The sequence below is a fragment of the Gaeumannomyces tritici genome (assembly GCF_000145635.1).
Source record: "Gaeumannomyces tritici R3-111a-1 unplaced genomic scaffold supercont2.8, whole genome shotgun sequence".
Classification (NCBI taxonomy): domain Eukaryota; kingdom Fungi; phylum Ascomycota; class Sordariomycetes; order Magnaporthales; family Magnaporthaceae; genus Gaeumannomyces; species Gaeumannomyces tritici.
In genome coordinates, this window is record NW_008804552.1 from 1,075,479 (window position 1) to 1,100,470 (window position 24,992).

The 24,992-nt window shown below is 59.0% G+C and overlaps 10 protein-coding genes across 10 annotated transcripts; 3 read left to right on the top strand and 7 right to left on the bottom strand.

Annotated features, from left to right (window-relative positions):
- Window positions 1-148: 148 nt before the first annotated feature.
- GGTG_12487 (carboxypeptidase A2) lies at window positions 149-2,102 on the bottom strand. The gene has a single exon (XM_009230385.1). The coding sequence runs from the start codon at window positions 1,920-1,922 to the stop codon at window positions 393-395; it is 1,530 nt and encodes a 509-aa protein (XP_009228649.1). The 5' UTR covers window positions 1,923-2,102; the 3' UTR covers window positions 149-392.
- Window positions 2,103-2,196: 94 nt separating this feature from the next.
- GGTG_12488 (hypothetical protein) lies at window positions 2,197-4,280 on the bottom strand (the record flags this gene model as incomplete). Its single annotated transcript, XM_009230386.1, has 5 exons — window positions 2,197-2,507; window positions 2,577-2,638; window positions 3,243-3,286; window positions 3,357-3,472; window positions 4,125-4,280. 5 exons carry the CDS (start codon window positions 4,278-4,280, stop codon window positions 2,367-2,369), a joined length of 519 nt encoding a protein of 172 aa, XP_009228650.1. The 3' UTR covers window positions 2,197-2,366.
- A 1,696-nt stretch (window positions 4,281-5,976) lies between these two features.
- GGTG_12489 (aldo-keto reductase yakc) lies at window positions 5,977-7,488 on the bottom strand. Its single transcript, XM_009230387.1, has 2 exons — window positions 7,058-7,488; window positions 5,977-6,985 (listed from the first exon to the last, which is right to left on the bottom strand). Exons 1-2 carry the CDS (start codon window positions 7,171-7,173, stop codon window positions 6,064-6,066), a joined length of 1,038 nt encoding a protein of 345 aa, XP_009228651.1. The 5' UTR covers window positions 7,174-7,488; the 3' UTR covers window positions 5,977-6,063.
- A 701-nt stretch (window positions 7,489-8,189) lies between these two features.
- GGTG_12490 (saccharopepsin) lies at window positions 8,190-10,902 on the top strand. Its single transcript, XM_009230388.1, has 4 exons — window positions 8,190-8,888; window positions 8,994-9,164; window positions 9,234-9,333; window positions 9,392-10,902. Exons 1-4 carry the CDS (start codon window positions 8,372-8,374, stop codon window positions 10,623-10,625), a joined length of 2,022 nt encoding a protein of 673 aa, XP_009228652.1. The 5' UTR covers window positions 8,190-8,371; the 3' UTR covers window positions 10,626-10,902.
- On the bottom strand, window positions 10,795-12,967 carry GGTG_12491 (hypothetical protein). Its single transcript, XM_009230389.1, has 2 exons — window positions 12,015-12,967; window positions 10,795-11,944 (listed from the first exon to the last, which is right to left on the bottom strand). Exons 1-2 carry the CDS (start codon window positions 12,637-12,639, stop codon window positions 10,950-10,952), a joined length of 1,620 nt encoding a protein of 539 aa, XP_009228653.1. The 5' UTR covers window positions 12,640-12,967; the 3' UTR covers window positions 10,795-10,949.
- Window positions 12,968-13,120: 153 nt separating this feature from the next.
- On the top strand, window positions 13,121-14,838 carry GGTG_12492 (argininosuccinate lyase). Its single transcript, XM_009230390.1, has 2 exons — window positions 13,121-13,263; window positions 13,324-14,838. The coding sequence occupies exons 1-2, from the start codon at window positions 13,203-13,205 to the stop codon at window positions 14,667-14,669; spliced, it is 1,407 nt and encodes a 468-aa protein (XP_009228654.1). The 5' UTR covers window positions 13,121-13,202; the 3' UTR covers window positions 14,670-14,838.
- A 121-nt stretch (window positions 14,839-14,959) lies between these two features.
- On the top strand, window positions 14,960-16,470 carry GGTG_12493 (hypothetical protein). The gene is made up of 3 exons (XM_009230391.1): window positions 14,960-15,410; window positions 15,482-15,555; window positions 15,634-16,470. The coding sequence occupies exons 1-3, from the start codon at window positions 15,018-15,020 to the stop codon at window positions 15,749-15,751; spliced, it is 585 nt and encodes a 194-aa protein (XP_009228655.1). The 5' UTR covers window positions 14,960-15,017; the 3' UTR covers window positions 15,752-16,470.
- GGTG_12494 (hypothetical protein) lies at window positions 16,230-17,750 on the bottom strand (the record flags this gene model as incomplete). Its single annotated transcript, XM_009230392.1, has 3 exons — window positions 16,230-16,588; window positions 17,100-17,447; window positions 17,522-17,750. The coding sequence occupies 3 exons, from the start codon at window positions 17,748-17,750 to the stop codon at window positions 16,230-16,232; spliced, it is 936 nt and encodes a 311-aa protein (XP_009228656.1).
- A 989-nt stretch (window positions 17,751-18,739) lies between these two features.
- Window positions 18,740-20,226, bottom strand: GGTG_12495 (tyrosine-protein phosphatase YVH1). The gene is made up of 2 exons (XM_009230393.1): window positions 20,055-20,226; window positions 18,740-19,975 (listed from the first exon to the last, which is right to left on the bottom strand). The coding sequence occupies exons 1-2, from the start codon at window positions 20,099-20,101 to the stop codon at window positions 18,853-18,855; spliced, it is 1,170 nt and encodes a 389-aa protein (XP_009228657.1). The 5' UTR covers window positions 20,102-20,226; the 3' UTR covers window positions 18,740-18,852.
- A 559-nt stretch (window positions 20,227-20,785) lies between these two features.
- Window positions 20,786-24,516, bottom strand: GGTG_12496 (hypothetical protein). The gene is made up of 4 exons (XM_009230394.1): window positions 23,733-24,516; window positions 22,806-23,456; window positions 21,610-22,698; window positions 20,786-21,525 (listed from the first exon to the last, which is right to left on the bottom strand). The coding sequence occupies exons 2-4, from the start codon at window positions 23,225-23,227 to the stop codon at window positions 21,042-21,044; spliced, it is 1,995 nt and encodes a 664-aa protein (XP_009228658.1). The 5' UTR covers window positions 23,228-23,456; window positions 23,733-24,516; the 3' UTR covers window positions 20,786-21,041.
- Window positions 24,517-24,992: the final 476 nt, after the last annotated feature.

The following is a 24,992-nucleotide window of genomic DNA, read 5'->3' on the forward strand; positions in this document are numbered from 1 at the left end:
CTTGGGAATCACTCCAATAGCAGGCGGCAAGTCTTGATCGCCTCGGCCAGCTCTCGTTTCTTCATTGTCTTTGGCAATTTTGCGTGTCTCACTCTCCGCCGGCAGCACATGTCCAAGGCACGCATTCGGGAGCAGAGTCATCTGGCAATTCGAGTCTTTAACGCCATATCGATCTTGGAAGCCGTGTTGGATATTGACTAGTGGATTCTACTGCAATGGTCCATGCTATCGCCGATCTCCTTCCTGTCCAGTCTTATTTACCGCGAATTCCAAGGGGAACGCTAGGTAGCGCAGGGCAGTCGCAAACATCGATCGATCCCTCAGGGCGACCGGCCTCGAACCCGCCCGGGAAGTGCAATCCTCCTCCCTTGTGCACCCCACATTCTTCTCCCTCACTTCATGTTTTGCAGCAGGTATCGGACGCCAGCAAAGGTCTCCTCAGCCGTGGGCACGATCTGTGAGGCGGGCAGCAGGAAGCCAAAGTTGCCCGTGTCACGCAGCTCCTCGGTGAAGGTGTAGTCGGCCTTGACAACGTCGTTGACGTAGTCGACACTGCTACCGGTAGCCTGGTAGATAGTTGTGCAGATGGGGCCGGCCTCGTACACGGTGCCGTGGACCTTTTGGATGGCGGCGACGGCACCCTTGGCCAGGGCCACCATCTCGGTGCCCCGCTCGGGCTGCTCCGTGCAGGACCAGCCATAAGGGGTCATGAACAACTGCGAATAGGCATGGAAATCGATGAAGAGCTTGAGGCCTTGGGCTTTCTTGGTGGCCCCTAGCCACGAGGCAAGTGCCCGTGTCTCGGGGGCATCGGCGGGAGCAGCGCCTTTGAAGTCCTCTGCGCACGGGTTGGTGGAAGCACCGCCCCTGACGTCCCATTTGAAGTCCCAGTTGCGGTTGATGTCATGGCCGCGGCAAGAACTGCCACCGGTGGGCTGGCGGTTCTTGCGCCACAGGCGATCGTTTGTCTGCGTGTAGCTGAAACCGTCCGGGTTGACGATGGGGAAGATGTAGAAGTCGTACTTGTTGACGAAAGCGGTGGTCTCCCCAGAGCCGTAGCCCGAAGCCAGGGTCCAGGCGAGGTACTCGACCGTCATGGTGCCGACCCACTCGCGGGCGTGCACAGTGCCGTGAAAGACGACGGCAGGCTTGGCGCCCTTACCTGCGTTGCCAAAGATGTGGATGCCAGCCAGGTCCCGCCCTTCGAGCGACTTGCCAGCCGAAACTAGGGCCGTGTTCTTGGGGAAGGCGGCCTGGACGTCAATGAGCCACTGCTGGTGCTCTGCGTAGCTGTGGTACGACTGGAACCACGTGCTGTTGGCCGAACCAGCCGCGTACAGGCCGAACGAGGACTCGTCTGCGATTGCGGCGCCAAGGTCTTCATGCATGGTGATCATGTCCAGGCCTGCCGTGCGGGCGCGGAACTGGTCCAGCTGGTCGGGGGCAACGACGATGTCGGCCATGGCGTTGCTGCGCGGGGCGCCCTTCCATGTGGCCAGCGAGAGGTCGCTCACGATGGCCCTGACACGGTCGACCTGGTCGCCGACCGCCAGGCGAAAGACCTTGTAGCCATCGTACGAAACAGTGCGCGGCTCGACGGCGGCAGCGCGAGCGCCTGAGGCGGCCAGCAGCGGCAAAAGAAGCGCCGCGGCAGAGGTGCTGAGCGAGAGCCGCATTCTGGCGGTGGCTGGCGGTGCTGGGTCACTGTGGTCCCTAGAGCTAGGGGAGGCAGGCCAGGCAGCGGCTGGAATGTCTGGCTGAAGGCAGCGAGCGCAGGCAGAGACAGACAAAGGGGGCGTGAGACAGACCGTCAGGCTGACCTGGGAAAGTACGGACAGGTGGCCGCTTTTGAAGGAACGAGGGAGACGGGAAAAGTCGTCCGATGTTGACGGATGGGTCCCCAGGCCTGGCCTGCCCGACATGGGCCTGCCTTGAGGTACCTATCAATGCCATCTTGGCGATGCCAATCGGGCGGCGGCAGGAAACAAAAGGGTCAGCATTGAATTCCGCCCCCGACCAATGCAGATGGCAGGGGCGGCAATGCGCGTCGAGCTCGATATGTGCAGGCCAGCGACGAATGCATTGGACCTGAAAAAAAAACGCACTCTATTGGTCCTTCCCGTTAATGCGAACCCCCCTCGGGAGCCACAAACAGCACCAAGACGGCAGTTGCAATCAAGCTCTAGCCGCCGCTTTCGGACCTGCCTAATTCGTCACTACCACTCACACCCTACCCCGCCCATCCACGTCATGGTCCTCGGCTTGATTACGGACCCTCAACCTGGAGCAGCCTCTCCCGTTTTCGTAGGTCTCCCAATCCGGCAGCTCCCTCCCAAAGCCCCCTTAGACCCCTCCCGGCATCTTGATCAGCTCCAACTTGTCGTCGAGGTAGTACCATTGGTTGTAGACTTGTGGCTCTTTTCGAGCACGTCCTGCATCATTGTCACGTTTTGGTAGGATTCGCCAATGATGGGGATCACGCTGCCCCCGCGAGCTACTTTGTAGTACTGGATGCAAGGAGTTCCGGTTAGTTGGAGTGGCCTCGCGTGATTGACTAGCACCATCTCTTCACGTACCGTAAACCAATCTCTAAACGCCTGCGCAGTGCCGAGGCGGTATTTTTGGACGTCCTGCCACGCTGTTCATGTCGTGCCAGTTAGCTTGAAGCATGCACGAAGACAGGGCCGCCAGTAGCTCACAGTTGATAAGAGGCGCCCAATGATCTTTGATGTCGATTCCCATCATCTTCCAGTCCGTTTCTCCTCCCTGCCAGGTGTGCGGCCAGTTAATGTTAGTCGTTTATATGGACAGGTACACTGGGACATCGTGCTTAGGCAGGCATGCGTACGTCATTAGGTGCTAATTAAACCCCCTAGGACCTTGAGACGCTTAATCTGTCCAGTGTATCGAGCGCTGCGAGGAGGTCAGCTTTGATTGTCCTGCCAAGTTATAAGAAACAAAGTTCCGGGAGACCTGCTTGATCAGAAAATTATCTTGCCACCTACTTTCGCCCAATGTCAAACAAGTCGACAGGTCATTGTCGCCCTTGAAGCCCGTAAAGTCGTGCTTAAAATGGAGACTTTCCCAGGTTTAGAGGATCGAGCCGCAGACAAACAGATAAGACTTGTAAAGCCAGACGCTTTCGACAAACCGAAGAGCTGCCCGGCGATTGTCGTGGAATATCGAGTCTTTCTAGTTAGAAGCGCGGTTGAAACGTGATAGAAGATAAAGAGACTACTCACTCAAGGGCTCGGTCCGCTTAATTATTATTTTGGCATCCTGCCATCTATTTACAAAATACGCTGGTTACAAGCGCTAGGCATTTTTGATATTGCTAAAATATTCACCCCAAGTACATCGGGATTTCAACAACAAAGTTGATAATCTGCTTGTTCGACTCCTTTGGCCACAGAGGAGCGCCGTGCCAAAATGAAATCGGCTGTCCTTTCTGCTCGAGCCAGATCCCCCAGTCCTGATGGAAAGAGTAGCGGCAGCCGAGTTAAGTCAGTGCACCCCTTGTCGGCGCACCCCCCTTGTTCGCGCACTCTGTAGGCCCACAACATGGAATCTTCTAGAGTACTCCCGCCCTTATATTTTCGTTAATTCTGGTCCGTTTTCCTTACTTTTTTTTGCAATTTAATGCTTAAATGCCGAAAAAACAATATACAAAAAAAAACGTTAAACGGGCTTTCGATGCGGTGCGTACAAAAAGCGGGATCCAAAAGGCTGCCCGGCTTTATAGGATACCAAAGTTAACCTTTAAAAGTTGTATAAAAAGCGCCTTACTTATCCGGCAATTACACGAGCAATATTAACGGATACTTTTTAAGTAAAAAAAGCGATTAATTAATTGGATTTTATTACAAAACTTTTTAAGCTTTTTACTAACGCATGCGGAAATCCGGTTTTTTGCAAAAAAAATATTCCGGCTTAAAAATAATTCCTAGCCTTTCGGGAAGCATTGGATTCGTGCTTTTTTAGGCCAATATCCGGAAATCCGAACCGGAAAATTAAAGCGCATAAAAAACGCACGCGTTTAAAGGGCTATTATTGCAACGATAACGGAATGGTGGCAACGTTTGTAAATACCGGAAATGGCCCGGATTAAGCCGGAAAATACGTACAACGCCAACAAAGGAGGCTTGCAGGAGGGTAAGACCGGTAACGGGCTTGCAGGAGGGTAAAACCGGTAACGGGCTTGTTTTAAGCTTTGCTGGCACCCGGCCTTTACAACGTAAAGAGCTTGGGTTTCGTACGTAAATTTCGTTTATCGAATGCATTTCGGCCACGGGGGTATCGCTACTTCCTTTTATTATTTTTAAGGGAAAAAGCGTGCAAAAGCAATGGTTTTTTGCAAATTTGGGCCTTTTCCGAGGGTGGGAATTTATTGCTACGGATAACGGCTGGATTACGGATTTTACGGGCTTAAAATGGCTGCAAAAAGTGTTTTTCCCACGCATTTAACCATTTACCCTTAAAGCCCGTCTTTTAATCCTAAATGGGCACGGATCGCACGTTACCAAGGAGTTTATGTTTTTTTGCTTACGGAATAACGTTTTTTTCCTATATTTGCCCGCCCATACTTTGCACGTATTGCAGCCCTTTAATTTATCGATTTTTAGCCCTTTTAAATAAGCTTACCGCCAAAAAATTGGCTTTTAAGCTTTATTTACTTATTTAACAATGGTGGGAAAACGTTAATTTTTAACGGCTTATGCTTACGCACGATTAAAAGCCTTTATTGCCTTTAATATAAAAGCGGGGTGGCGGGCGGCCGGTTTTTGGCTTTGCAATATAGCCAAACCTTTTATAAACCGTTTTGTCCTTAACAACTTTAGCTTGAACAACCAACAATCCGAAATTTAACAAGCTGCAAAGGATAACAAGGCCAAATAACGTTTAACAATCCTTTCCCGGGCGTTCCAAATACTTTGGGAAACTTTTAAGCGATTAAAAAAGTTGGCCACCCAAATTAGCTTTATAAAGGCCCGGATCCTTGCAAGCCTTACAATACGGCTATTCTTTAAAAAGTTACAAAAAAGCTACGAAATGCACGAATACGATATGGCTACCGCTCAGCAAAAAATTAGGCGGTTAAAGGCCCAATTGGAGGCATAAGTGCTTTGCAAAAGAAGGAAGGTGGCCTTTAATCCCAACGAGGCCTTTGTGGATATCCGCCAAATTGTTGCAACGAGGGGGGAAAATTTGGAGGAAATGAATAGTGCGTTTAAAAGCCCGGACGATTTTAAACAGGAATTAACTTTGTTTTGCATCGAGGTAGCTTGAATAGAGGTAGAAATTTGCAGTTGAATGTAGTAGGTTTGGTGTTGATCGGATCCCTATAGAGTGCGCGAACAAGGGGGGTGCGCCGACAAGGGGTGCACTGACTTAGAACCTATCGACGATGCGGGTGCTTCCCCAACTTACCAGCGTATTCCGCCCTCCGGCTTCACGCAGGCTTAAAGAGCTGGGATCAAGCGCTTAGGTAATAGCCAGCAGCGCCACCATGAGGGAGGCAAAATGGAGAAATGCCATTCGACGAAATTCGGATCGCGCCTTTCCACCAAGATACCTCAGCAAGATCAACACAGGGTGACTGGTCGTCCATTGCAGCGAGCAGCAGCGATCCGGTTAAATATACCCAGCCTTATCCCGCCAAGCTCAGCTCTCGAGAAAAAACCAGGCTTGGTAACGATACGACACTCCCCTTTGCAGGCGTGGTGGTGCTGACCCCGCGAGGCCACTGGGCCCAGCCGCACGCCAAGATGATACACGTCCAGGGTTGCAAGGACCCAGCCGCCTGGCCCCAATGGAGGGAGCCATCAACCCCACGTGTGCCGTTGCTCTACATTGGCAAAAGCCTACAGATTCGATGGCAGCGGTCTTCTCCTTGGCCATCGCGGCTTTGATGGAGAATGGATGCAGTATGAGGACGCATGCATTTGCTACTGGCAACAAGTGGGCAATGGACAAAGACAGACAGTTTTGGGAACAGCGATCACGTTTTTGGGCTTCCCTCGTAGAGGATAGCATTCGTTTATTGCAGCAGCTATCAAGTGCCCATCACAGCTCGACCGTGTCAACGAACTCGAAAGCAAATCCCGGCATCAGGCGGCTCCCCTTTACGTTTGCCTTGTCGACTTGACGTCGAATCTGCTTCTCCTCCTCAGGGGTTAGAGTGACGCGGGTAGCGCCGACATTTTCCTCAATATGCTTAGCCCTTTTGGTCCCCGGGATCGGCATGACGTCGTCGCCTTGAGCCAGCAGCCAGGCCAGAGCGATCTGGGCAGGCGTGGCGCTCTTTGCGCGGGCCATGGCCTCGAAATTGGCGACAATCTCGAGATTGTGGTGGAAGTTCTCTTCGCTGTACCGCGGGAGGGCCAGACGATAGTCGGCCGGGTCTAGGTCGGCGCGCGAGCGCAAGGTGCCGGTCATGAGGCCGCGGCTCAGGGGCGAGTAGCACACAACCGACACGCCCAGCTCGCGACAGGCCTGCAGCAGGTGGGTGCCCTCGGCGCCCTCGATGGCCAGGTCGAAGGGGTTGTACTCGACCTGGACGGCGGCGATGGGGTGCACGGCGTAGGCACGGCGTAGCGAGCGCGAGGAGCACTCGGATATGCCAAGCTGGCGGACCTTGCCCTCGCTCACCAGCTCGGCCATGACGGCCATGGTCTTCTCGATGGGCACGTCGGGGTCGAGGCGGTGGATGTAGAACAGATCGATGTGGTCGACGCCGAGGCGGCGCAGGCTGGACTCGCACGAGGTGCGGCAGTACTCGGGCGAGGTGTTGAAACCCCAGGTGCCGTCGGCGCCGAGGCGCATGGAAAACTTGGTGGCCAGGTAGATGTCGTTGCGGCGCTCGGGGTGCAGGCGGAACCACTTGCCCATTAGGTCCTCCGAGTCGCCGTAAACGTCGGCCGTGTCCCAGTGGGTGGCGCCAAGCTCCCAGGCGCGGTCGAGCACAGCGAGGCGCTCTTCATCGGATCTACATGTGTGGACGAAGCAAGGTCAGCGGCGGATGGCAGACAGATGGCAGTGCAGGGCAAGATGTGCTCACGCTGTCGGGCCGGAGCCGAAGCCAATGCCCAAGCTCATGGCGCCGAAGCCCATAGCGGCGACTTGGGGGCCATTCTTGCCCATGCGGCGCGTGGGGAGTTGGGCTGGAGGGACCATTGTGTCTGCTGGCCGAGGGCTGGTCGAGAGGGCTGAGAATCTCGAGACAGGTGGAGGCGTCAGGGTAGAGGAATGGGACGTGTGTTTTTGTCGTCGCCATTCCCATTCCCATTCTGCATCGAGGCATCAGCCATGGTTGCCATTTTATAGACAGAATTTCGCAAAGGCCGGAGCGCAGAAACGTTGGTAGCGGCCATGTTCGCCGCAACGAGAACCCTGGCGCAGATGCTGCACGCGCGGGGTTAGGAGGGAGTTGTCCGTTTAACTCCAGTAAGCGGCAGCAAATAGACGCGCCAAGAATGCACCATACTACGCGTGTTCCTGGTCTCCATCGCCCAGCCCCAGCTGCATGCCAGCAGGGCTCCATACTATGGCGCCTGAAGCGGGGCGGTCGATAAGGGATAGGACGCGAGCGGGAGCGGGTTCTCACCAAGAGACGGGATAGGTGACATGCTCCCTCAACGACAAGCAGCGAGCAACCCTCGATGCCTCGCGCCAAGCAGCGCCAGGGCTTCACGTTACCAGACGAGGTTACTAGGCAATAACGGCTCCTGTTTGTCGTGCGTCCTGCCCAGGGAGCACACCTCCTTCCCAACCCCTGCTCATCTCCAGCCCGTGTTATCGTCTTCCCTCTTCCCTGGCCTGTGTACCCAGGATTTACCAACTCGAGACGTTGCGCAAGCTGCCAAGCTGCCTGGTCCAAGCCCATCGCCATGACCCCCCTGGCGATCCCACCTGGATATGATCACGGCTTGGGAAGCCAGCGACCACAAGCTGTGCGCTATTGTGCTCCCGCGGTTGGACGACCGCAAAACCCCAGCCCCTGAACATGTTGCTCCAGCATGGAAAAGACAAACATGCGTTGTGCAACCGATTCTCGAGTGCCGAAACCAGCTCGGCTCACCTGTTCTACGCTGTGGCCCGGCAGACGGAACCTTGAAGCCGAGCAGGAAAAATCCCCTCACTCAGAACAGCCCCGAACAAGCTACACGAGCAGCTAGCTGGCCGACTGGAGCAACGGCATCGCCTCGGTGTCTGTGCATGACATGCATTCTCTTATATAGACTCGACAGGGGGCGGTCTTCCTGGCTTTCCCCGTCCAGTGTTATCGAGTCATCTCTCCTTTCTGCTTAACCGTCCACTCGCTCCGACGGCCTCTTTGCTGCACTTCCCATTCGCTCGCTCTCTCGCTGCAAAGATGCGCAGCTCGCAACTTCTAGCCATCGTAGGACTGTCCGCCCTGGCCTCCGCGGCGGCCCGGGTGCGGACCTCGAACCCGAGCCCTCGACACGATGAGGGGCAGCCGGGCGTTCTGAAGACGTCGGTCCGTCGCGTCAAGACGCCCGAGAGCCGCAGATCGCTCTCGCAGGCGCGCTACTTGCACGCAGCCGCCATGCATGCCCGCCAGGTGGACAACTCGTCGGCGCCGCTGCCCGCCAACGTCAGCAACATTCTCTACGGCTACGAGTACATCATGGACGTCCAGGTCGGCACCCCGCCACAGAACGTCAGCCTCATCTTCGACACGGGCTCGGACGAGACATGGGTCAACCCAGAGTGCGACGCCTTCAGCCACCAGGCCGTCTGTTTCGCCGCAGGCCGCTACAACGCCTCGGATTCGACCACGTCGCAGAACCTTTCGGCCCCATTCTCCATCACCTATGGATCTGGATCCGTCGAGGGCTGGTACTTTCGTGACAGCTTTGCCATCGCAGGTACGACACCTCACGACCAACACGACATGCATTTATCCCCCATCCCCGTTGTAGACACATGCCAGGGTGCCGATGGTTGACACTATCTTCCTTCTTTCCTTACAGGCAAAACCGCGTCGGCCGTCCAGTTTGGCATGGCCAAGTTGTCGTATAACATGGACGCTGGCATTCTCGGCCTGGGCTATGACAGTGTGGTCCTCGACGAGCTCAAGGGCCAGGGCGTAGTCGAAAGCAAGGACTTCAGCATCTCGCTGGGTAACAGTGTCTCTGCCCAAGGTATGTTAACTTTGGAGCCTTTTGCTCCTCCTCACGACCGTCGGCACTAACACCGCCCGTACCATCCAGGCCAGGCCGTCTTCGGTGGAGTCGATACTGCCAAGTTCTCGGGGCAGCTCCAAGCGATACCTATGCTCGAGACTCAGAGCTTTTTCAGCGAGTCCCTTCAGTAAGTTTGCGCCCCTTCTCTCTTCGTGTCTAATATATCTTGCTGACCCTGGCCGCAGCTACCAGGTTAACCTCACATACATGGGAGTCACAAGCAAGGGGTCATGCGAGTCGACAGCGGCCACCGACGAGAGCTTCTGGGGCCCCGCCATCGTCGACACGGGCAGCACCATCAGCCACCTGCCGTTCGACGCCGCCAACCTGACTGCGGCCATGATCCCCGGCGCCCGCTTCGACTCATACCTCCAGCTCTGGAAAGTCAGCTGCCACTACGCCGACTCGGCAGACACGGTGGACTTTGGCTTCGGGGACGTCGTCGTCAACATCCCCATCCGCGAGTTCATCTGGCGCAACATCCCAGGCGGCGGCCAGTGCTTCCTCGGCATGGTCGGCGATGCCGACTCCATCGGTGTCTCCGTCCTGGGCGATAGCTTCTTGCGCGCGCTCATGGCTCTGTACCAACCCGATCTCAAGCTGCTCCATCTGGCCCCCTTTTCCGACTGCGGGACTGATATCGTGCCGACGACGGAGGACGGCGTCGATGCCCTCGAGGGCATGTGCGAGCAGCCAAAGTGGGATACGTGCACCTACCGCCCAGCCCCAGTGCCGCTGACCGTCTCGTCTGACGACTGGTCCACTCTCTCATGGGTCACCGCGACGCCCACCGAAGAACCCCCGCTGGCTTCCGAGACGGATGGATTCACGACAATGATGCCGCTTCCCGTGCCTCTCAGCGATGGCACAGTTGTTACAATTAGCGATACGGTGGTGCCTACATGGCCGGCCGAACCGTCTGTCGTGGTCGAGCCGTTCCCTACCGAAACACCCGTTGACACTTGGAGCCCGGGCTCGATCCTCACCGACATCAGAGGCTCCGCGACAGCTAGAAAGACCAAGTCCATGTCGTATCACGGCACTGCAACTGCAGCCATGAGCGCGCCAGGATCGCTCTTGACCGTCAACATAGGCTGCCACCCGACGAGTTTCTGCGTCCTGGCGCTCAGCACGGACGAGATCGCGGGCGTGACGGCCAACGAGGAGTGCATCACGTACAGCACCTGCGACGGCGGGCCGGGCGGCAGGGACCCCACGCCAACCTCGACGGGCTGGGGCGACGACACGACTGTTGCCGACCCGATACCCACCCTGACCCGGCCTTATGTCACGCCGATTGATGCCACGGGGACAGGCCGCTACGCAAAATGCACGGGCGTTGTCTACGTCACGGTGACGACTACCGTAGGGGATCTTGTGCCTGGGGACGACGGCTTCTGTACCGCTCGACAGGGGTGAAGAGCCAAGGCGATGCCGACGAGGATGTTGGGGTATATCTTGCCGGGTGCGTCCGTTGCGCACAGCGAGGATTTCGATGGAGTTGAGGTCTTGCCTAGGTGGCGAGGAGCTCGGTGGTGATCCTAGAGCTGGTTGAATGTCAGATTCACCTCCTGAGATGAGACGGAAGCACAGCCAAAGAAAAGTTATCATTATCGATCGACATTGTTTGCGTCCATGTGCCCCGTGCATATGCTGCCTTTAAAGAGTCGCCTAGAGTACAAAGTTCAAATGCCACCAGCTGCGTGGCGAGATATACCGAAATGGATGGTGCTAGTCGTACAGCTACTCGTCGGCGTCGGGGAGCTCCTCATCATCGTCGTCATCGTCGTCGTCGTCGTCGTCGCCCTCGCCGTCCCCGCCACTGCCGTCCTCGTCGCTCGAGGACCCCTCGCCCTCGCTGTCGCCGTCGCTTCCGGGGTCGTAGTCCTCCTCGTCCTCGTCCTCTTCATCCTGCAGCAGCTGCTCGGCCTCCTTCTCGGCCCGCTCCAGCTCCGTCAGGCCGTCATCCTCGCCGGGCGCGCCGCCGCCGCCCTCCCCGTCGTCGCCCTCACCACCCGCGGCCGCCATCGCGCCACCAGCGGCGCTGCCCTTCTTGGCGTTCTCGGCCAGCTCCCGCTTGGCCTTGCGCTGCTCGGCCATGCTGCGGTCCTGCAGGCGGTGCTTGGCGACGTAGTTCTGGCTGATGCCTGCGTAGTCCTCCTGGTCCAGCATGGAGAACTCGAGCTCGTCGGTCGCGCTGTCGCCCAGGTCGACCTCGACGACGATGTTGAAGGTGCGCTGCAGCACGCTCGTGTAGCTGAGGGCGACGACGCGGTCGAGAGGCAGGAACAGCAGCGGCTTCTTGAAGCCCCACAGCACGCCCGTGGGCAGGAAGAAGAGGTAGCCCTCCTTGGAGCCGCGGAAGGCGCGCACGTGCACGGCCTTCTCGGCGGGCCGGTGCGACTGGCGCACGGCGCTGGCGAAGACCTTGGCGTCGGCGCACACGAGCGGCACGGGCGACGTGGTGTCGGGCGACGGCGAGTGGTACTTGTGCGCGATGCGCAGGAACTCGGCCACGGCCCAGTGGAACAGCGACGAGTGGCTGTCGGACACGACCTGGGCTTGCCCCGCGAGCCGGCCCGAGACGCTGCCGGCCTTGGGCGCCGTGGCGGGGACGGTGAAGACGAGGGGCTCGGGAGACGGGGAGGTCGAGGACGGGAGGTAGGAGCCGCGGGGGAACAGGATGTAGTTCCACTGCTGCTGAGCCTTTTCGGGGATGGGGACGTAGAAGGCGTGCTCTGTCGACATGCGCAGACGTTAGTTAGACTAGCGGGCAGGGCGAGACAGAGGAAAAGCGCATGGACATGCCTATGTCGGCCCAGCGGTAGACAAGGCCAGCGACTGGGTTCGTGTCGTCCTTTGTGCGGGCGTAGAGGTAGCTTTTGGTGAAGCAAAGATTCATCTTCTTGCGCTGTGGCACCACGATAGATATTTCCTTAATTTCAAGCTGGAGCTCCTCCTCGGTAGCGGCCTCGGCCAAAGCGGCGACGTCGGCAGCGGCGTCGCCCACCGGGGCGGAAGCCTTAGTTGCTGCTCCGTTGGGCGCCTTCTGGTCAGGGATGGGGACGGTTCCGTTGGTGTGGTCGTCGATGCCGTTGACACGACGGCGCTTGGAGGCGGGCTCTCCCGAGTCGGCCGCATCAGACAGGCGGTCGAGGACGAAGCTGGCAATGGTGTTGAACAGCGCCGCCGTTGTGAGGGTGTCCGCGGCGGCTTGTATGCCCTCGACGATATCGGGGCGGGCTTGGAAGACAAGCGCCAGCTTTTCGGCGTCGAGCTGGTCTCGGCACGCCATCGTGGGCGGCGGGTGATTTCCGCAACGAGCTGGCCAGTAAGCGGAAGCGATAATGATATCAGCAGAATTCGACGTGGGTTGTGGACGTTGGCGACGGGAGCTGGTGTTGTCGCGCTCGGGATCCAAACCAGACTTCATGCGCCCAAATTCTCGACAACTCGACGCGTTGATTGGCTTTCTGCTGCGCTCCCACAGCACACACCGCAGGGCTTGTTGAAACCCCTGGCAGCCCCCACCCAAGCCGATTTAATCTACTGTACCCTCCTGTCCAGCCCTGGCCACGTCCGGTTGGACTTTCATCGCTCCAAACTCCCTCCTGCCAACTGGTACATTCAAGGCTTGGTATCCAACAAACCAAAGCGCGTATGGGTAGATGTCAAGTTCCTTTTGGCCGCCATCACCCTGGCGCCTAGGTGGGAGGCCGTGTGAAGCCGAGCGACGTCCGAAAAACTTTTGGTTGCGTGCCTCTACTTGAGGCCCCACTCAGCCGCCCATTGACCAATGGGACGGTGCGGTTTGATGGGCTCCTGCGACAAACGTTAATGCTCGAGTTCATCAGTGACGTTGAGTCAGTCGAAATCTCCACCAAAGCCAAATCCATGTCACCCCTCCAAGCTCCCGCGGCCACCGTAAACCAACCAACGTCACCCCTCCCACGACAAAAAAACCAAGCAAGAGGATAGGAGACCTCAGCAGCGATCATGGCCGAACAACAATCCCACGAGAAGAAGGCAAACATGCTCTGGGGAGGCCGATTCACGGGTGCGTGCGACCATTTAAATCTCTGTGGCCTTTCCTTTGGCTAACATGGCTTGCGCCCAGGCGGCCTCGACCCGCTCATGGTGGCATATAACGAGAGCATCTACTTCGACAAGAACATGTACCGCCAAGACATCCTCGGTAGCATAGCCTTCGCCCGCGCCAACTGCAAAGCTGGCGTCATCAGCCAAGACGAGTTCTCCAAGATTGAAGTTGGCCTGCGCGAGGTGGAAAAGGAGTGGGAGGCCGGTACCTTCAAGATCGTGCCTGGGGCAGACGAGGACATCCACACGGCCAACGAGCGGCGGCTAGGCGAGATCATTGGCAAGGACGTGGCCGGCAAGCTGCACACGGGTCGGTCGCGCAACGAGCAGGTGGTGACTGACATGCGCATGTGGCTGCGCGACGAGCTGCGCAAGATCGAGCAGCACCTCGTCAGCTTCCTGACCGTGACGGCGGCCCGGGCCGAGCGCGAGCTGGACCTCGTCATGCCCGGATACACGCACCTGCAGCGGGCCCAGCCCATCCGCTGGAGCCACTGGATGCTTTCCTACGGGCTCGTCTTCGCCTCGGACCTGGAGCGCCTGCGCGAGGTGATCAAGCGGGTCAACCGCTCGCCGCTCGGCTGTGGCGCTCTCGCCGGCAACCCCTTCGGCATCGACCGCGAGATGATGGCCAAGGAGCTCGGGTTCGACGGCCTCATGTGGAACTCGATGGGCGCCGTGGCCGACCGCGACTTTGTGGCTGAGACGCTGCAGTGGGGAGCCATGTTCATGCAGCACATCAGCCGCTGGGCCGAGGACCTGATCATCTACTCGACGGCCGAGTTCGGCTTCGTGCGCCTGGCTGACGCCTACTCGACGGGCAGCAGCCTGATGCCGCAGAAGAAGAACCCCGACAGCCTGGAACTGCTGCGCGGCAAGAGCGGGCGGGCGTTTGGGCACATGGCCGGCTTCATGATGGTGCAGAAAGGCCTGCCGAGCACGTACAACAAGGACCTGCAGGAGAGCATCGAGCCCATGCTGGACCACGTGCGCACTGTCTCTGACAGCATCCAGATCGCCGAGGGCGTGCTCGCGACGCTCGAGGCGCGCGGCGACCGCATGCGTGCGGCGCTGGACCCCTTCATGCTGGCCACCGACGTGGCCGACTACCTGGTGCGCAAGGGCGTGCCGTTCCGCGAGACGCACCACATCTCGGGCCGCTGCGTAGCGCTGTCAGAGCAGACCAACACGCCCATGGACAAGCTCACATACGAGCAGCTGCGCCAGATCGACGCCCGCTTCGAGCCAGACATTGCCGAGTCCTTCGACTACGACCGCAGCGTCGAGATGCGCACGGCCAAGGGTGGCACAAGCAAGGAAACGGTGCTCGAGCAGGTCAAGGTGCTGAGGGGCATGCTGGAGTGAAGGGTTTGTTTTGAATTTGCGATTAGAGGCATATGAGCTCAATACAAGTAGCAAAAAGAAAGCCGTCTGTTTTAGGCTGTTGTTTCAAGCCAATGCCCATGGATAAATCATGGTCGAGTTGGGGAAAGAATGGTGTAAGTGCAATTCTCAGCACATGTGGACCTTCCCAGTGGTGTTTAGTTATTTGTTGTGGATGCAGCGCCCCGCCTACCACCAAGTGCTGGGTTCAATTGAGGGGCAATCAGGTGCCAGGCCCGACCTCGGGACAAGCACTGGAACCAATCGAGCCCAACGACGGCCATCGATTAGCACAACAACCTCACTCCGTTGACGACAGACGGCAGCACCATGGCATCCGCCGCCCCCTTCCCCAACGTCTACACGCGCCGGCTTGTGGCCGACACGGCGGCCAAAGGCTGCGACATCTGCTACAAGCCCAGCACCACGGTCCTCATCACGCCCAACAAGCAGGACTTTTTCTATGTGTGCCCGATCCACCTCAAGGACGCCAACTTTGCCAGCCCCATCGTCGACCAGGCCGCCATCGACGCCAAAAATAAGAAGGAACTAGACGACGAGGTAGAGCGCCTGAAGAAGGAATACGAGGAGAGGCAGAAGAAGAAGAAGGAGAAGGAGGAGGAGGCAAAGGAAGGGGACGGCAAAAACGACAAGGACAAGGAGAAGAAGGAAGAGGAAAAAGATGACAAAAAGGACAGCAAGAAGGACGAGCCCTCGGCCAAGGTCCGCGCACCACGCTCTATGGAGGCCGCCGTCTGTGACCCAGTGCACTGACGCCCAATTGACCATTGCAGGACAATGCCAGCAAGTCGGACGGTCCTGCGACGCCCCCAGCGGGCGAAGAGCCTCGAGTCTTTGCGTTACGACAGTCGGGGCCCCTCCCTTCCCTCTAGCTGATACATCCGAACGTGCATGGCTAACCTATTGCTATGCACTTGACTCATAGGGGCTTCTACAACGCACGGGTCGACAAGAAGCGGCAGATCGAGACGAACCGGCGGAATCGCGAGCGCTTGACGGACCCCAACTTCTTCCCAGCCGTACCCAAGGGAAAGCCCGTGTGATGGGTGACAGACGCGGCGACTCCCAATTGGTACAAGGCCAGTCGTGCTGTGGTTTTTGTGACACGATAATGGCACACCTCTTTGCAGCCAAGCGCCGCACGACCTTTCCCTTCAATGCCGGCCCACCCACCATAGTCGACTCTTGAACCTCGATCGGGAAAGGCTGTGGAAGCCCCTCTTTCGCCCGCTTGTCTCTATCGAGATTGCGGGGTGGTGTGTGGTCCCCGGCAACGAATGGTTAACACGTTGGACAAAGGACAAGACAGGTTGGCCGTCCCATCTCCTGCGTCTCCGGTTCGTGGACCAGCTCTCTCGGGCCCGCATCAAATGGGCCGCCGTCAGCCGCGTGCGTCTAGTCTATGCGTGGACCTGGGAAGGGATACACACCCCATAGACGTGCCCTGCCAACGAGGCCCGCGTTTTACTGCTTTTATCCCTCTACATCGGGATGCTAGCTCCGGCGTCAGCAAAGCTGATGCTAAGCCCGCAGGTCTCGTGAACGCTCGGCCCTGCACGTCTTCGGCCTGTCGTTGTCGGGCACAGCTATCACGGATCGGCGGCAGCTGGCACCGCCGGCCAAAGCATACCGGCCACGTCTCACGGGCGTAGTCGGGGCAAATTGGATGTCTTGGTTTACCCTACTTCGCACCTGGCTCCCTATTTGCTTCCGATGCCTTGCATCACCATAGCCGTCCATCTCACCCTGCTTTCTGCCAACATTGGCTTGCGTAAACCCTTGCTGTCCGGGTTGGTGAGGGACCGAGCGCGACGAGGTTATGCTGCGGGTTTTCGCCTCTCTCACGCGGCTCCCTTGTGCTGTTCGACTGCCGCCCTGGTCTGGCATTGTTATCAGCCCGGTCGATCCTTGCGTGACGTAGCACACCCTCTTTCCTTGTCCATTGCTCGCCTTACAGGGCTATTCGGCGGGACGGGACACGGCAAGCATGGGCTTCCTGAGCTCTGCAGCCTTGTGCAAAGCGGAGCACGCAGAGTCAGACCCAGCCGCAACACGCTAGGGCTGGTGGCGATCACTGATCTTCGCTTGTCACAACCAACCCCTCCCTTGGCAGCACCGTCCGCACGTCCAGTTGGCCCGGGATGAAAGGTCAGCCTGCAGCAAATGTATGGGCCTCATGGCCAACGTCGGAAGGGTGCATCCCTTGGTGACCATGTGCCTCCCCACGGAGCCTCGCTTTCGAACGCACCCACTCCCGGCCGGCTTTTCCTCTTTCAATCTTCCAGGACCGAGGGATTCTGTGCGAGCCCCGCTGCAGCAGCACATGCGGCAGACCAGAAGCCGCAATCAGTCTAGTGCTTACGTGCTCTCGGCCGACGTGTGCGCATGTACATGGCCTTCGCCCAGTGATAGCCCTGCCAGTATCTGACGCGGGCCCCACCGCTCTCGTGGCGGCCAGGCGTCTGACAAAGCCTGTCTGGACAGCTGGGTTGTTGCGCGGCCACTTGGGCTCACGTTGAGCGGCGAGAATACGATTCCCCCGTTCCCGGAGCCTCACCTCGTGCGAATAACGACGGGGCGAGCTGGGTGGAAACCAGCTAGGGTCGCGGCGGTATGTTCCGTCTGACGGCACAGTCGGCGGAGGGGCACAGGGTGACAGGGCAACAGGATGCTTATTAGAACCAGGGATGATGGGCAGCAGGGGGACTGTGTCCGAGGACCCGCTCCACCAAGTCAAGACTGGGTGTATGACAGAAGGGCGTGCGGGTATAAAATGCGCATCTTTGAAAGCAACAGCCGAAGACGGTGCACACAGTGCCGCCTGCGCAACCGTCTGCTGTTCCGGACTAGGTCGTTGGCTTCCGGCACCACTGCGTCCCAGGCCGCAGCGCTATCGCCGACGGCGCCGGCGTTAGCCAAACCTGATGGCGTGCCGGCCTGTCTCGGCTCTACTGCTAGGTATCGATCGCCTGCCTCAGATGGCCTGCGGCCCTTGACCGCCGCCACCGCCGCCCGCCCCGCCCCGCCGCTCTTCCTCCTCATTTGCGTGTCCATATAAGTGCCCGGTGACACATGGCCGCCCCGCCCGCCGCGGGTCTGCCGCGGGTGTCAGCTTGGGGAGAGACGCTTGCCTGCAGGAAGGCCTAGAGAAATAAATGGTCTTGGGTGCTGGCTGAAACCAAGATTGGGCATCGCCAAGTACCAATTGGGGGCGGCGGGATTTTTTTCTTTTTGGTTGTTGTCGATGCAGGCGTAATATCTCATCTCGGTCCGATCTCGCCAACCATAGCCCCTCGCCCCGCCATTCCGTAGATCCAAGACTCGAGGAGCGGTGATCCCGCATCCCGCGCCCCGATATAGAATATGCCCCGATATAGAAGCGGCACAGGGAAGGAGGGAAAGGGGGGAAAAAAAAGAAAAAAAAAACTGCCGTGCAGGCGGTCAAGAGGGACCACCCGAGAGAGAGGCAGCCAAAGCGATGTGGGCTGGAGGCGCGGCCTCGAGAAAAGGAGTCAGCATGAGACCATGACATGGTATGTGTGCGTCGTACAGTTTACCAATCACATAAGCCCGCGTGTGTGCATGCGGCTTTTTTTTTCTTTTTCTTGTGAGTTTGAGGCTCCAAGATCGAACACGAAGATATTCTGCCCCCAAGGGCCTGCACATACCCGAACCGCATACAGCGGCCGAGCCAGGGCTGCGAGACGGAACTTGAGGGCAGCAGGGCGACCAGGCCTTGGTCATGCCGGGTTGCTGCACGGAGATGATGCCAATGAGGTGCTACCCCATTATGGGGTTAAATTCCCATCACGTCACAGTTTACGAGGGGGGGTGCCGGGGTGTGTCGGGGCCTATCAGAGAGTGCTGTTCGTAAAACAAAAAAGAGCTTGCTTGGGGTTGGAACAGGGCGGCGGCAGCACTGGCGCAAGGGCTCGCGGCACCGCGAGGGCCAACGATGATGCCGGAATGCTACCAGGGGGCGGGCTGTCGGGCAGGTCGGACAGCAAGTGGATGGACCACTGGTATCGCTCGTCAACATTGGCAAAAGAGGTAGGTACATGGGCACACCGTGCCGAAAGCCAGGGCTGGTTCGGCTTTTCCTTTTTGTGGAATTCTTTTTTTTTTACACTATGTACAACGGGCATCACAGGTTCTCCTTGCGGAGAGATGGCGGCATGCGGATCCCGAGGGCAGCCCTCGGGTCCGAGGCGCCCTTGTCGACCCCGCCGCCGGGCAGGCTGGCGGCGACGGCCGGCGGCGCGGCCGCCACCTCGTCCACCTTGCTCTTCTGCAGCGAAAGGGCCGGGCAGACCCACTCGCCGCAGCTGCACTTGAAACCCTGCCAGGCGTAGCGGCCGATGGAGGCGCCGCACCTGGCGCCCGGGCAAACCAGGCGGCCCTCGAGCTCGCCAGCCTCGAGTACGGGGCGCATCCACGACAGCGGCTCGACAAAGACGTGCGGGCACGCCGTGTGGCCCGCCGCGGGCTGGCGCTGGGCGTGCGCCACGACAAAACGGCCCGTTGTCAGCACGCGGCGGCACTTTTTGCAGCGCACCTCAAGCGCTTTTGTCCCACTCGTCCCCGTCCCTGCTGGTTCCACTGCAACTGTGTTGTCCTCCTCCTCTTCCGGCTGCACCTCATCCTCGAACCGGATCCAGTCCGGGGCGCGGCCGACGCGCGCGCTCTCCTCCACCTCGCGCCGGTACAGCCAGCGGCGGTATGTCGGGTGGCGGGCCACGGCATCATCGGCGCGGGCGGGCGTGCCCATGTCCCACCACATCTCGAGCTGGCGGGAGAAGCCGCCGTTGGGCTCGGCCATGGGCCGCGTGGCGCGCACCCACTCGAGTGCGGCGGCCACGGCGGCGCGCGCGGCCGACTCGCGGTCCGGGTTGTGGCGGCCAGCGCCGCCGAAGCGAGCCGGGTGCTTCCACAGCAGGTAGGCCAGCGTCGCCGTGACGGAGCGCGATTTGCCCATGGCGCAATGCACCAGGACGCCGCCGCCGCCGGGGGGCTTGCCAGCACCGTCGGGCTGGTTGGGGTCGGAGCTGGAGCTGGGGTTGGGGTTTAGGCCGGCGTCGATGAAGCGCACGATGCGCGGAAAGTGTACGAGCAGGTCGGCATCCTCCTCGTCGTTAACGTCGATGCTTAGGTGCTCGAAGCGGGCGCCGGCGAGGCCCTCTGCCTTGTCGAGGTCGTAGTCGATGACGGAGAGGATGTGGGTTACGCCGTGGTCGTGCAGCGTTTGGGCCTTGCGGAGGGCGAAGACGCTGGGGCGGGCGGGCCAGGGGGGTATTAGACTTGACGGCTGGACACGACGGGGGCTTGGGTTCGCTGGCGGGGGCTTACCCGCTGACGAAGAGGTTCTCGCCGCCGTTGATGAGAGAAAGGGCCATGTTTTTGCTGTTGTTAGTTTGCTGCCAATCTAAATTTTTGGCATCATTTTGCTTGGTTGGCGCGGCCAGCTTCCAACGCGGGGTACAGGCTGGACCCACAGCGTCCCCCACCCAGCAAGGCCGTCTCCACAATTTTCTTCTGTAGGGCTGGATGTCATCCTTGGACGACCTCCTCCTCAAAAGACAGCCCACAACTCGGACGGCTGTCGCGCCACCCTCGCTCGGACTAGTCGACAGCCATCCCATCGCCAACGCCAGCCTGCAGCGGTTGAAGTGCGTCCATGCGACCATGTAATTAAACGCCTGCCGCCGGCCTTGCATGGCTGTGGCCCCGTGCGAGCAGCATTGCCAGAAGCGGAAAGCCGCCGTGCATATTGATATTCCTTCCTGTCAAGAGGTGGTGGCCTTTGACGGCCTTGCATGCCACTGCCACGCCATCCTGCCGCTTCATATCTGTCCGGACACGTCGGACTTGCTTGCATGCACCTGCCTGCCTGCAGCAATCCTCCCACCAGACCCCCCCTTCCCCGCCCGTTCGTCAATCATCAGCACGGCGGACATGGATGGCGGCCGTAAAGGTTCACGTCCAAGGTCTGGAGCCTGGCGATCTGTCACAGTGGCTGTTGCCGAAGTTGGCACGCCATTCGTGCAAGCAGAAGAAAGCGACAGATCGTGATGCATTATCCCATATTGACACATCCACCATCAAAAAAGGCCCAGCACCACGCGACGACTGAGCGCCTGTGTGCCTCGACCGACCCTCGTCCCACAAACACCATGTAAGCTAGGCTTATGCAAATGCTGCAGATAGAAAGAGAGCATGCTCGCTTGCTTGCGTCGCCAATCGCCCCACCAAAAAAAAAAAAAAAAGCAAATGTATGCCCTCCATCAGTCGTAAGATGCTGTTCGCCAAGTGTGCTCCCAATGTCATTTTCCCCCTTCAACGCACCATCGGCACCGGCGGCTCCTCCTCGATCATGCACGCGTTCTCAAGCATGTTGGTCCACTTGCCACTGGTGCCCGCGTGGCTGTGCTTGAGGTGCTGCCGGAAGTGGTCCGCCCGGTAAAACTTCTTGCTCGCGTTGCACTCCCTGTACTTGTGTGCGTCCGTCAGGTGCCGGTGCCGCTCCTCCCAGTCCTGCTCGGTCGCCACCCAGGCGTTCCCTGCCGCCGCGCCCTGGGCTCCGGATGCCGACCCTGGTGGTCCGCTGCGCGCAAACTCCTTGCCGCAGTATCCGCACACGTCGGCCTGCCCGGGCTGTGTCGTGCTCTCGTGAAATGTTCGGTCCCAGCCCGAAAGCGCGCTGCACGACCAGCTGTGCCTCCGCACGTGCAGGCTGTTCTGGTGTCGCTCCGCCTCGTTCTTGTTCTTGAACCGGTTGCCGCAGAAGGAGCATTCGTATTGCTTCTCGAGCTCGTGGGCGCTGGAGGGGAGAGAGTGAAAACAAAGGTTAGAATTCGTAAAACATAAACACCACAAGCACGTAGCTAGCAGGTGCCCGACATACCTCAAATCCTCCTTGGTCTCGAACTTTTTGGGCTTCTTGGGACAGCATTCACACATGTAAAAGCCCTTTATTTTGGACACGGCCGTGCTGGGCTTGGCTACAACCTCGCTCAGCTTGCGCGGCGACGCCAGGGGCTGCCGGTTTTGGTCGCTAAGCGTCCGGTTGTGCGGCGTAGTCCGTGATATCGAAGAGCGAGGCGATGCAGTCAGCGACATGGGTGTCCCAAACGGCGACCCGCACGACGACTGATCCGTTGGTGACAGCCCCCCAGCACTCATGCCGCCAGGGGACAGCCGCCCGGCGCCGTTGAACATGCCTTGGCTCGACAAGCTGCTAACTTGTAGCGACAGGTTCGAAACCATGGAGCCACTTCGCCCGCCAACAGACGACATTGATGACCCATGTGGCAGCATGCTGAGCCGCGGCGTCGGGGACCCTCGCGACGCCCCGCCCTCGCGCCTCCTCAGCATGTCGTTGGACGACGGTATGCTGTACGGTTCATCCCCGCCGGGCGGTGAAGATGCTTTGCGCTTCGGCCGCACGCCTTGGTGATCTGCCGCGTCAATGTGGAAGCCCCTTAAACGTGTCGTCTCCTCCATTGGGAAGTCTGTGTCCTCGGCGATCATTTCGTAGCTGCCTTGGGTCGACACCGTCGAGTCGTCTGGCACCGACATGCTGTCGGTCCTCCTGACCCGCGGCACAGGCGATCGCTCAAAGTCCATGCCCCCATCCATTGGAGACCTGTGGTCCAAGGGCGTGAACGGCGTGCTTCGAGGCGACGCAGCCGAGGTCAATGGCGTTTCAGTGAACCTGCTGGGCGACTCCAGCATGGGCTGCTGCTTCGTCCTGGTCGGGAGCGACAGTGGTTTGAGCATTTGTAGGCGTTCCGGGGCAGGAGTCGTCGAGTGTCGCAGGCTGTCGCCAAGGGACGAGCCGAAGTTGGGCCGTTGTGTGGGCGAGCGATTGTTTAGGCTGCGGTGAGAATTGAGCTTGCTGAGTTGCGCGTTGTCGTAGGCATCGACAGACGGCTTCCAGGGCAATCTATCTGCTTGTGGGCCGAACCGAGAGGGTATCGAGTTTTGTGACCGACTAGAAACGGCAGTCAGTAAACACATCGCAACGATAGCTTTCGAGGTGCCATATTCAACAAATCATTCCGTCTGCAAACACGACTACAAACCCCAGTCACAGCATACCTTGAAGAGGCCATTGACGAGAAGCTGCCGTATCCCTCGTCCCGCTCTGCCTTTATCGGTGGCCAGCGGCCCGGCTCCCTCTTCACGCTCTCGGCCATGCTGCCATAGCCGGAGCCAGCCGACATGGACGGGTTGTGGCGGGTATATGGCTCGGGATATTGTGGATGGTCTCCTGTCGGGCCGTCGATGGGCACGAAGCGCGGTGGTGGAAGGGGCGGCGGCGGCTCGTCAAAGTTTCGGCTGTTTGGTATCGACATTGGTATTGAGGTGGACAGCGGCGGGGAGAAGTTGGAAAAGCCGGGTCTGCTTGATGGTACGCCAAAACCTCCTCTCCCGCGCGGAGGCGAGCTCCCGCCGATGAATATAGAAGGCATGGATGGTAGGCCGCCCGGCGGGCTCCTGTGCCTCGACGGTATCTCCATGTCTGCGATTGGGCGAGGCCCAGGTGGGTTGGCGGACGAGGACCGGCGGACGAGGCGAAGGAGAGATCAGGGGCAGCGGTTTAGGTCAGGGGTTGAGAAAGGTCAAGGCGGCCACGCCGCTGGTGATGCTTCCTGGACACTCAGCCGATCTAGCTGCGGTGCCTCGGCCTATCGAACAGGGTCAAACGTTTCGTGGGTGCACGCGTGTTTGCGAACTTGGACCCTGCGGCTGTGGTTTCTAGAGTTAGTATAGCCTGTCCCAGCTGTGGTTCCTGGAAGGTGCCGCGCCTGGTCGTAACACATCTGTTCGATCTTGGTCGTATTCGCATGGGCAAACAGCAGCTGGGTAAATATGCACCCGGGCATGACTGCGGCTGCTGCTGCCGCTGTGGACCACGGCGCACTCGCCACCTGGGCCACTGAGCAGAGAACGCGCAGGCCAGCTGCACAGGGGTGGGAGCAGGGCCGAAACTAGACCGAATGGATGGCTAGGTAAGGCACTTACGAGAGTGGAAGGACGGAGTGGCAGCGGCGGGCGGGACGGCGCAAGCAAGACCAATGCGTCATTGACCCGAGTTCGGTGCTCCCGAAGAGGAGGCCAAAGTGGGATACGCCAGGAAGAGACTGACGGAGGGGATGGGACGAGGACGGAGGACGGCGAGTCGGGTCGGGTCGATCAGGTGGTGGTGCAGTTCAGCGCAGGGCAGCGCGGTGCAGCCACGGTGCAGCGCAGTTGCGGTTGCAGTTGTGGTTGCAGCTGGGCTGGGCCGGACTGGGCTAGGCTGGGTTGTGGCTGGCAGGCACGTTGCGTGGTGGGGAGACTGAAGTCTAGTAAGACGACTTTGGCGGACGACGCAGAAGCAGCGGCTGGGAGGGTGGGCAGCTGGTATCTCGAGGTTGGATGTTTCAAGGTACCTAATAGCTGGCTGAGGCGTTTGTCTGGCTGAGTGAGGGTCTGGCGCTGGCGCGCGCGAGAGAAAGCATGCGGCTAGGGTCGTGGTTAATGATTCGGACCCAATCGAGTGGTGCACAGCAGCCGTTCAATGGTAAGCGGAGCGGTCTGGTCAAAGGCACTGGCCAGATTTGAATACACACTGGGGTGGAGGAGGGTTCCTGGCGGGGCCGACGCAGCGGTTTTCAGGGCAAAACCAGCAAAGCCAAGCGAGCAGGGAGGATCCCAGAGCGCGAGCAGAGAGCGAGACCCAGACGAGGGGGACTTTGTCGCACAGTGCCGCAACCAAGATTAAATTCAGGGCTGGGATCCGCACATGCAGAATTGCGAGGATCCGTCCTGATGATGAAGATGCTGGCCCCGCCACTGTGGAATTGATGGAATGCACCAGGAGAAGATGCGAGGGATCCGAGGAAAGGAGCTGACGGCAAGACGGGGCCACCAGAACAGCCAGAGCATCTGTAGTTTGCATGTTATGTAAATAAAAATAACAAACATACCTCGTGTCGTCCGACTGCAGAACAACCGCTTAAACGAGACAGACGGGGACGGCCACCAGAGGAGATTGTAAACAGGTCGCTCGCCACACAAATGTGCGCTAGGGAAAATAAGAAAGAAAACCCGACTAGGAATCTTTAATCCCTGCAGCGAGCAGTGTGCCTGTATCTTTTTTTTTTCTTTTATCCCCAGCCAGTCCAGTCGGAGTCGTGCCACCGCCAATAAACGGCTGGACCTGCGCCGAGTTCGGATAGTGTTCGGACAAGTGGGCTAAGCGATATCGCCTCCAATGTTCCTTCAGCTCGTTTCTTTTGT

Coding starts and splice junctions, on each gene's coding strand:
- GGTG_12487 (XM_009230385.1), bottom strand. CDS start 1,922: ATGTCGGGCAGGCCAGGCCTGGGGACCCATCCGTCAACATCGGACGAC.
- GGTG_12489 (XM_009230387.1), bottom strand. CDS start 7,173: ATGGTCCCTCCAGCCCAACTCCCCACGCGCCGCATGGGCAAGAATGGC. Junction 6,986..7,057: donor TTCGGCTCCGGCCCGACAGC/GTGAGCACATCT, acceptor CCACACATGTAG/ATCCGATGAAGAGCGCCTCG.
- GGTG_12490 (XM_009230388.1), top strand. CDS start 8,372: ATGCGCAGCTCGCAACTTCTAGCCATCGTAGGACTGTCCGCCCTGGCC. Junction 8,889..8,993: donor TGACAGCTTTGCCATCGCAG/GTACGACACCTC, acceptor CTTTCCTTACAG/GCAAAACCGCGTCGGCCGTC. Junction 9,334..9,391: donor TTTTTCAGCGAGTCCCTTCA/GTAAGTTTGCGC, acceptor CCCTGGCCGCAG/CTACCAGGTTAACCTCACAT.
- GGTG_12491 (XM_009230389.1), bottom strand. CDS start 12,639: ATGAAGTCTGGTTTGGATCCCGAGCGCGACAACACCAGCTCCCGTCGC. Junction 11,945..12,014: donor CTACCGCTGGGCCGACATAG/GCATGTCCATGC, acceptor GCATGTCGACAG/AGCACGCCTTCTACGTCCCC.
- GGTG_12492 (XM_009230390.1), top strand. CDS start 13,203: ATGGCCGAACAACAATCCCACGAGAAGAAGGCAAACATGCTCTGGGGA. Junction 13,264..13,323: donor CTGGGGAGGCCGATTCACGG/GTGCGTGCGACC, acceptor GCTTGCGCCCAG/GCGGCCTCGACCCGCTCATG.
- GGTG_12493 (XM_009230391.1), top strand. CDS start 15,018: ATGGCATCCGCCGCCCCCTTCCCCAACGTCTACACGCGCCGGCTTGTG. Junction 15,411..15,481: donor AGGACGAGCCCTCGGCCAAG/GTCCGCGCACCA, acceptor TGACCATTGCAG/GACAATGCCAGCAAGTCGGA. Junction 15,556..15,633: donor CGAGTCTTTGCGTTACGACA/GTCGGGGCCCCT, acceptor CTTGACTCATAG/GGGCTTCTACAACGCACGGG.
- GGTG_12495 (XM_009230393.1), bottom strand. CDS start 20,101: ATGGCCCTTTCTCTCATCAACGGCGGCGAGAACCTCTTCGTCAGCGG. Junction 19,976..20,054: donor GAGAACCTCTTCGTCAGCGG/GTAAGCCCCCGC, acceptor CGCCCGCCCCAG/CGTCTTCGCCCTCCGCAAGG.
- GGTG_12496 (XM_009230394.1), bottom strand. CDS start 23,227: ATGGAGATACCGTCGAGGCACAGGAGCCCGCCGGGCGGCCTACCATCC. Junction 22,699..22,805: donor TCGTCAATGGCCTCTTCAAG/GTATGCTGTGAC, acceptor TGCCGTTTCTAG/TCGGTCACAAAACTCGATAC. Junction 21,526..21,609: donor GAGACCAAGGAGGATTTGAG/GTATGTCGGGCA, acceptor TCTCCCCTCCAG/CGCCCACGAGCTCGAGAAGC.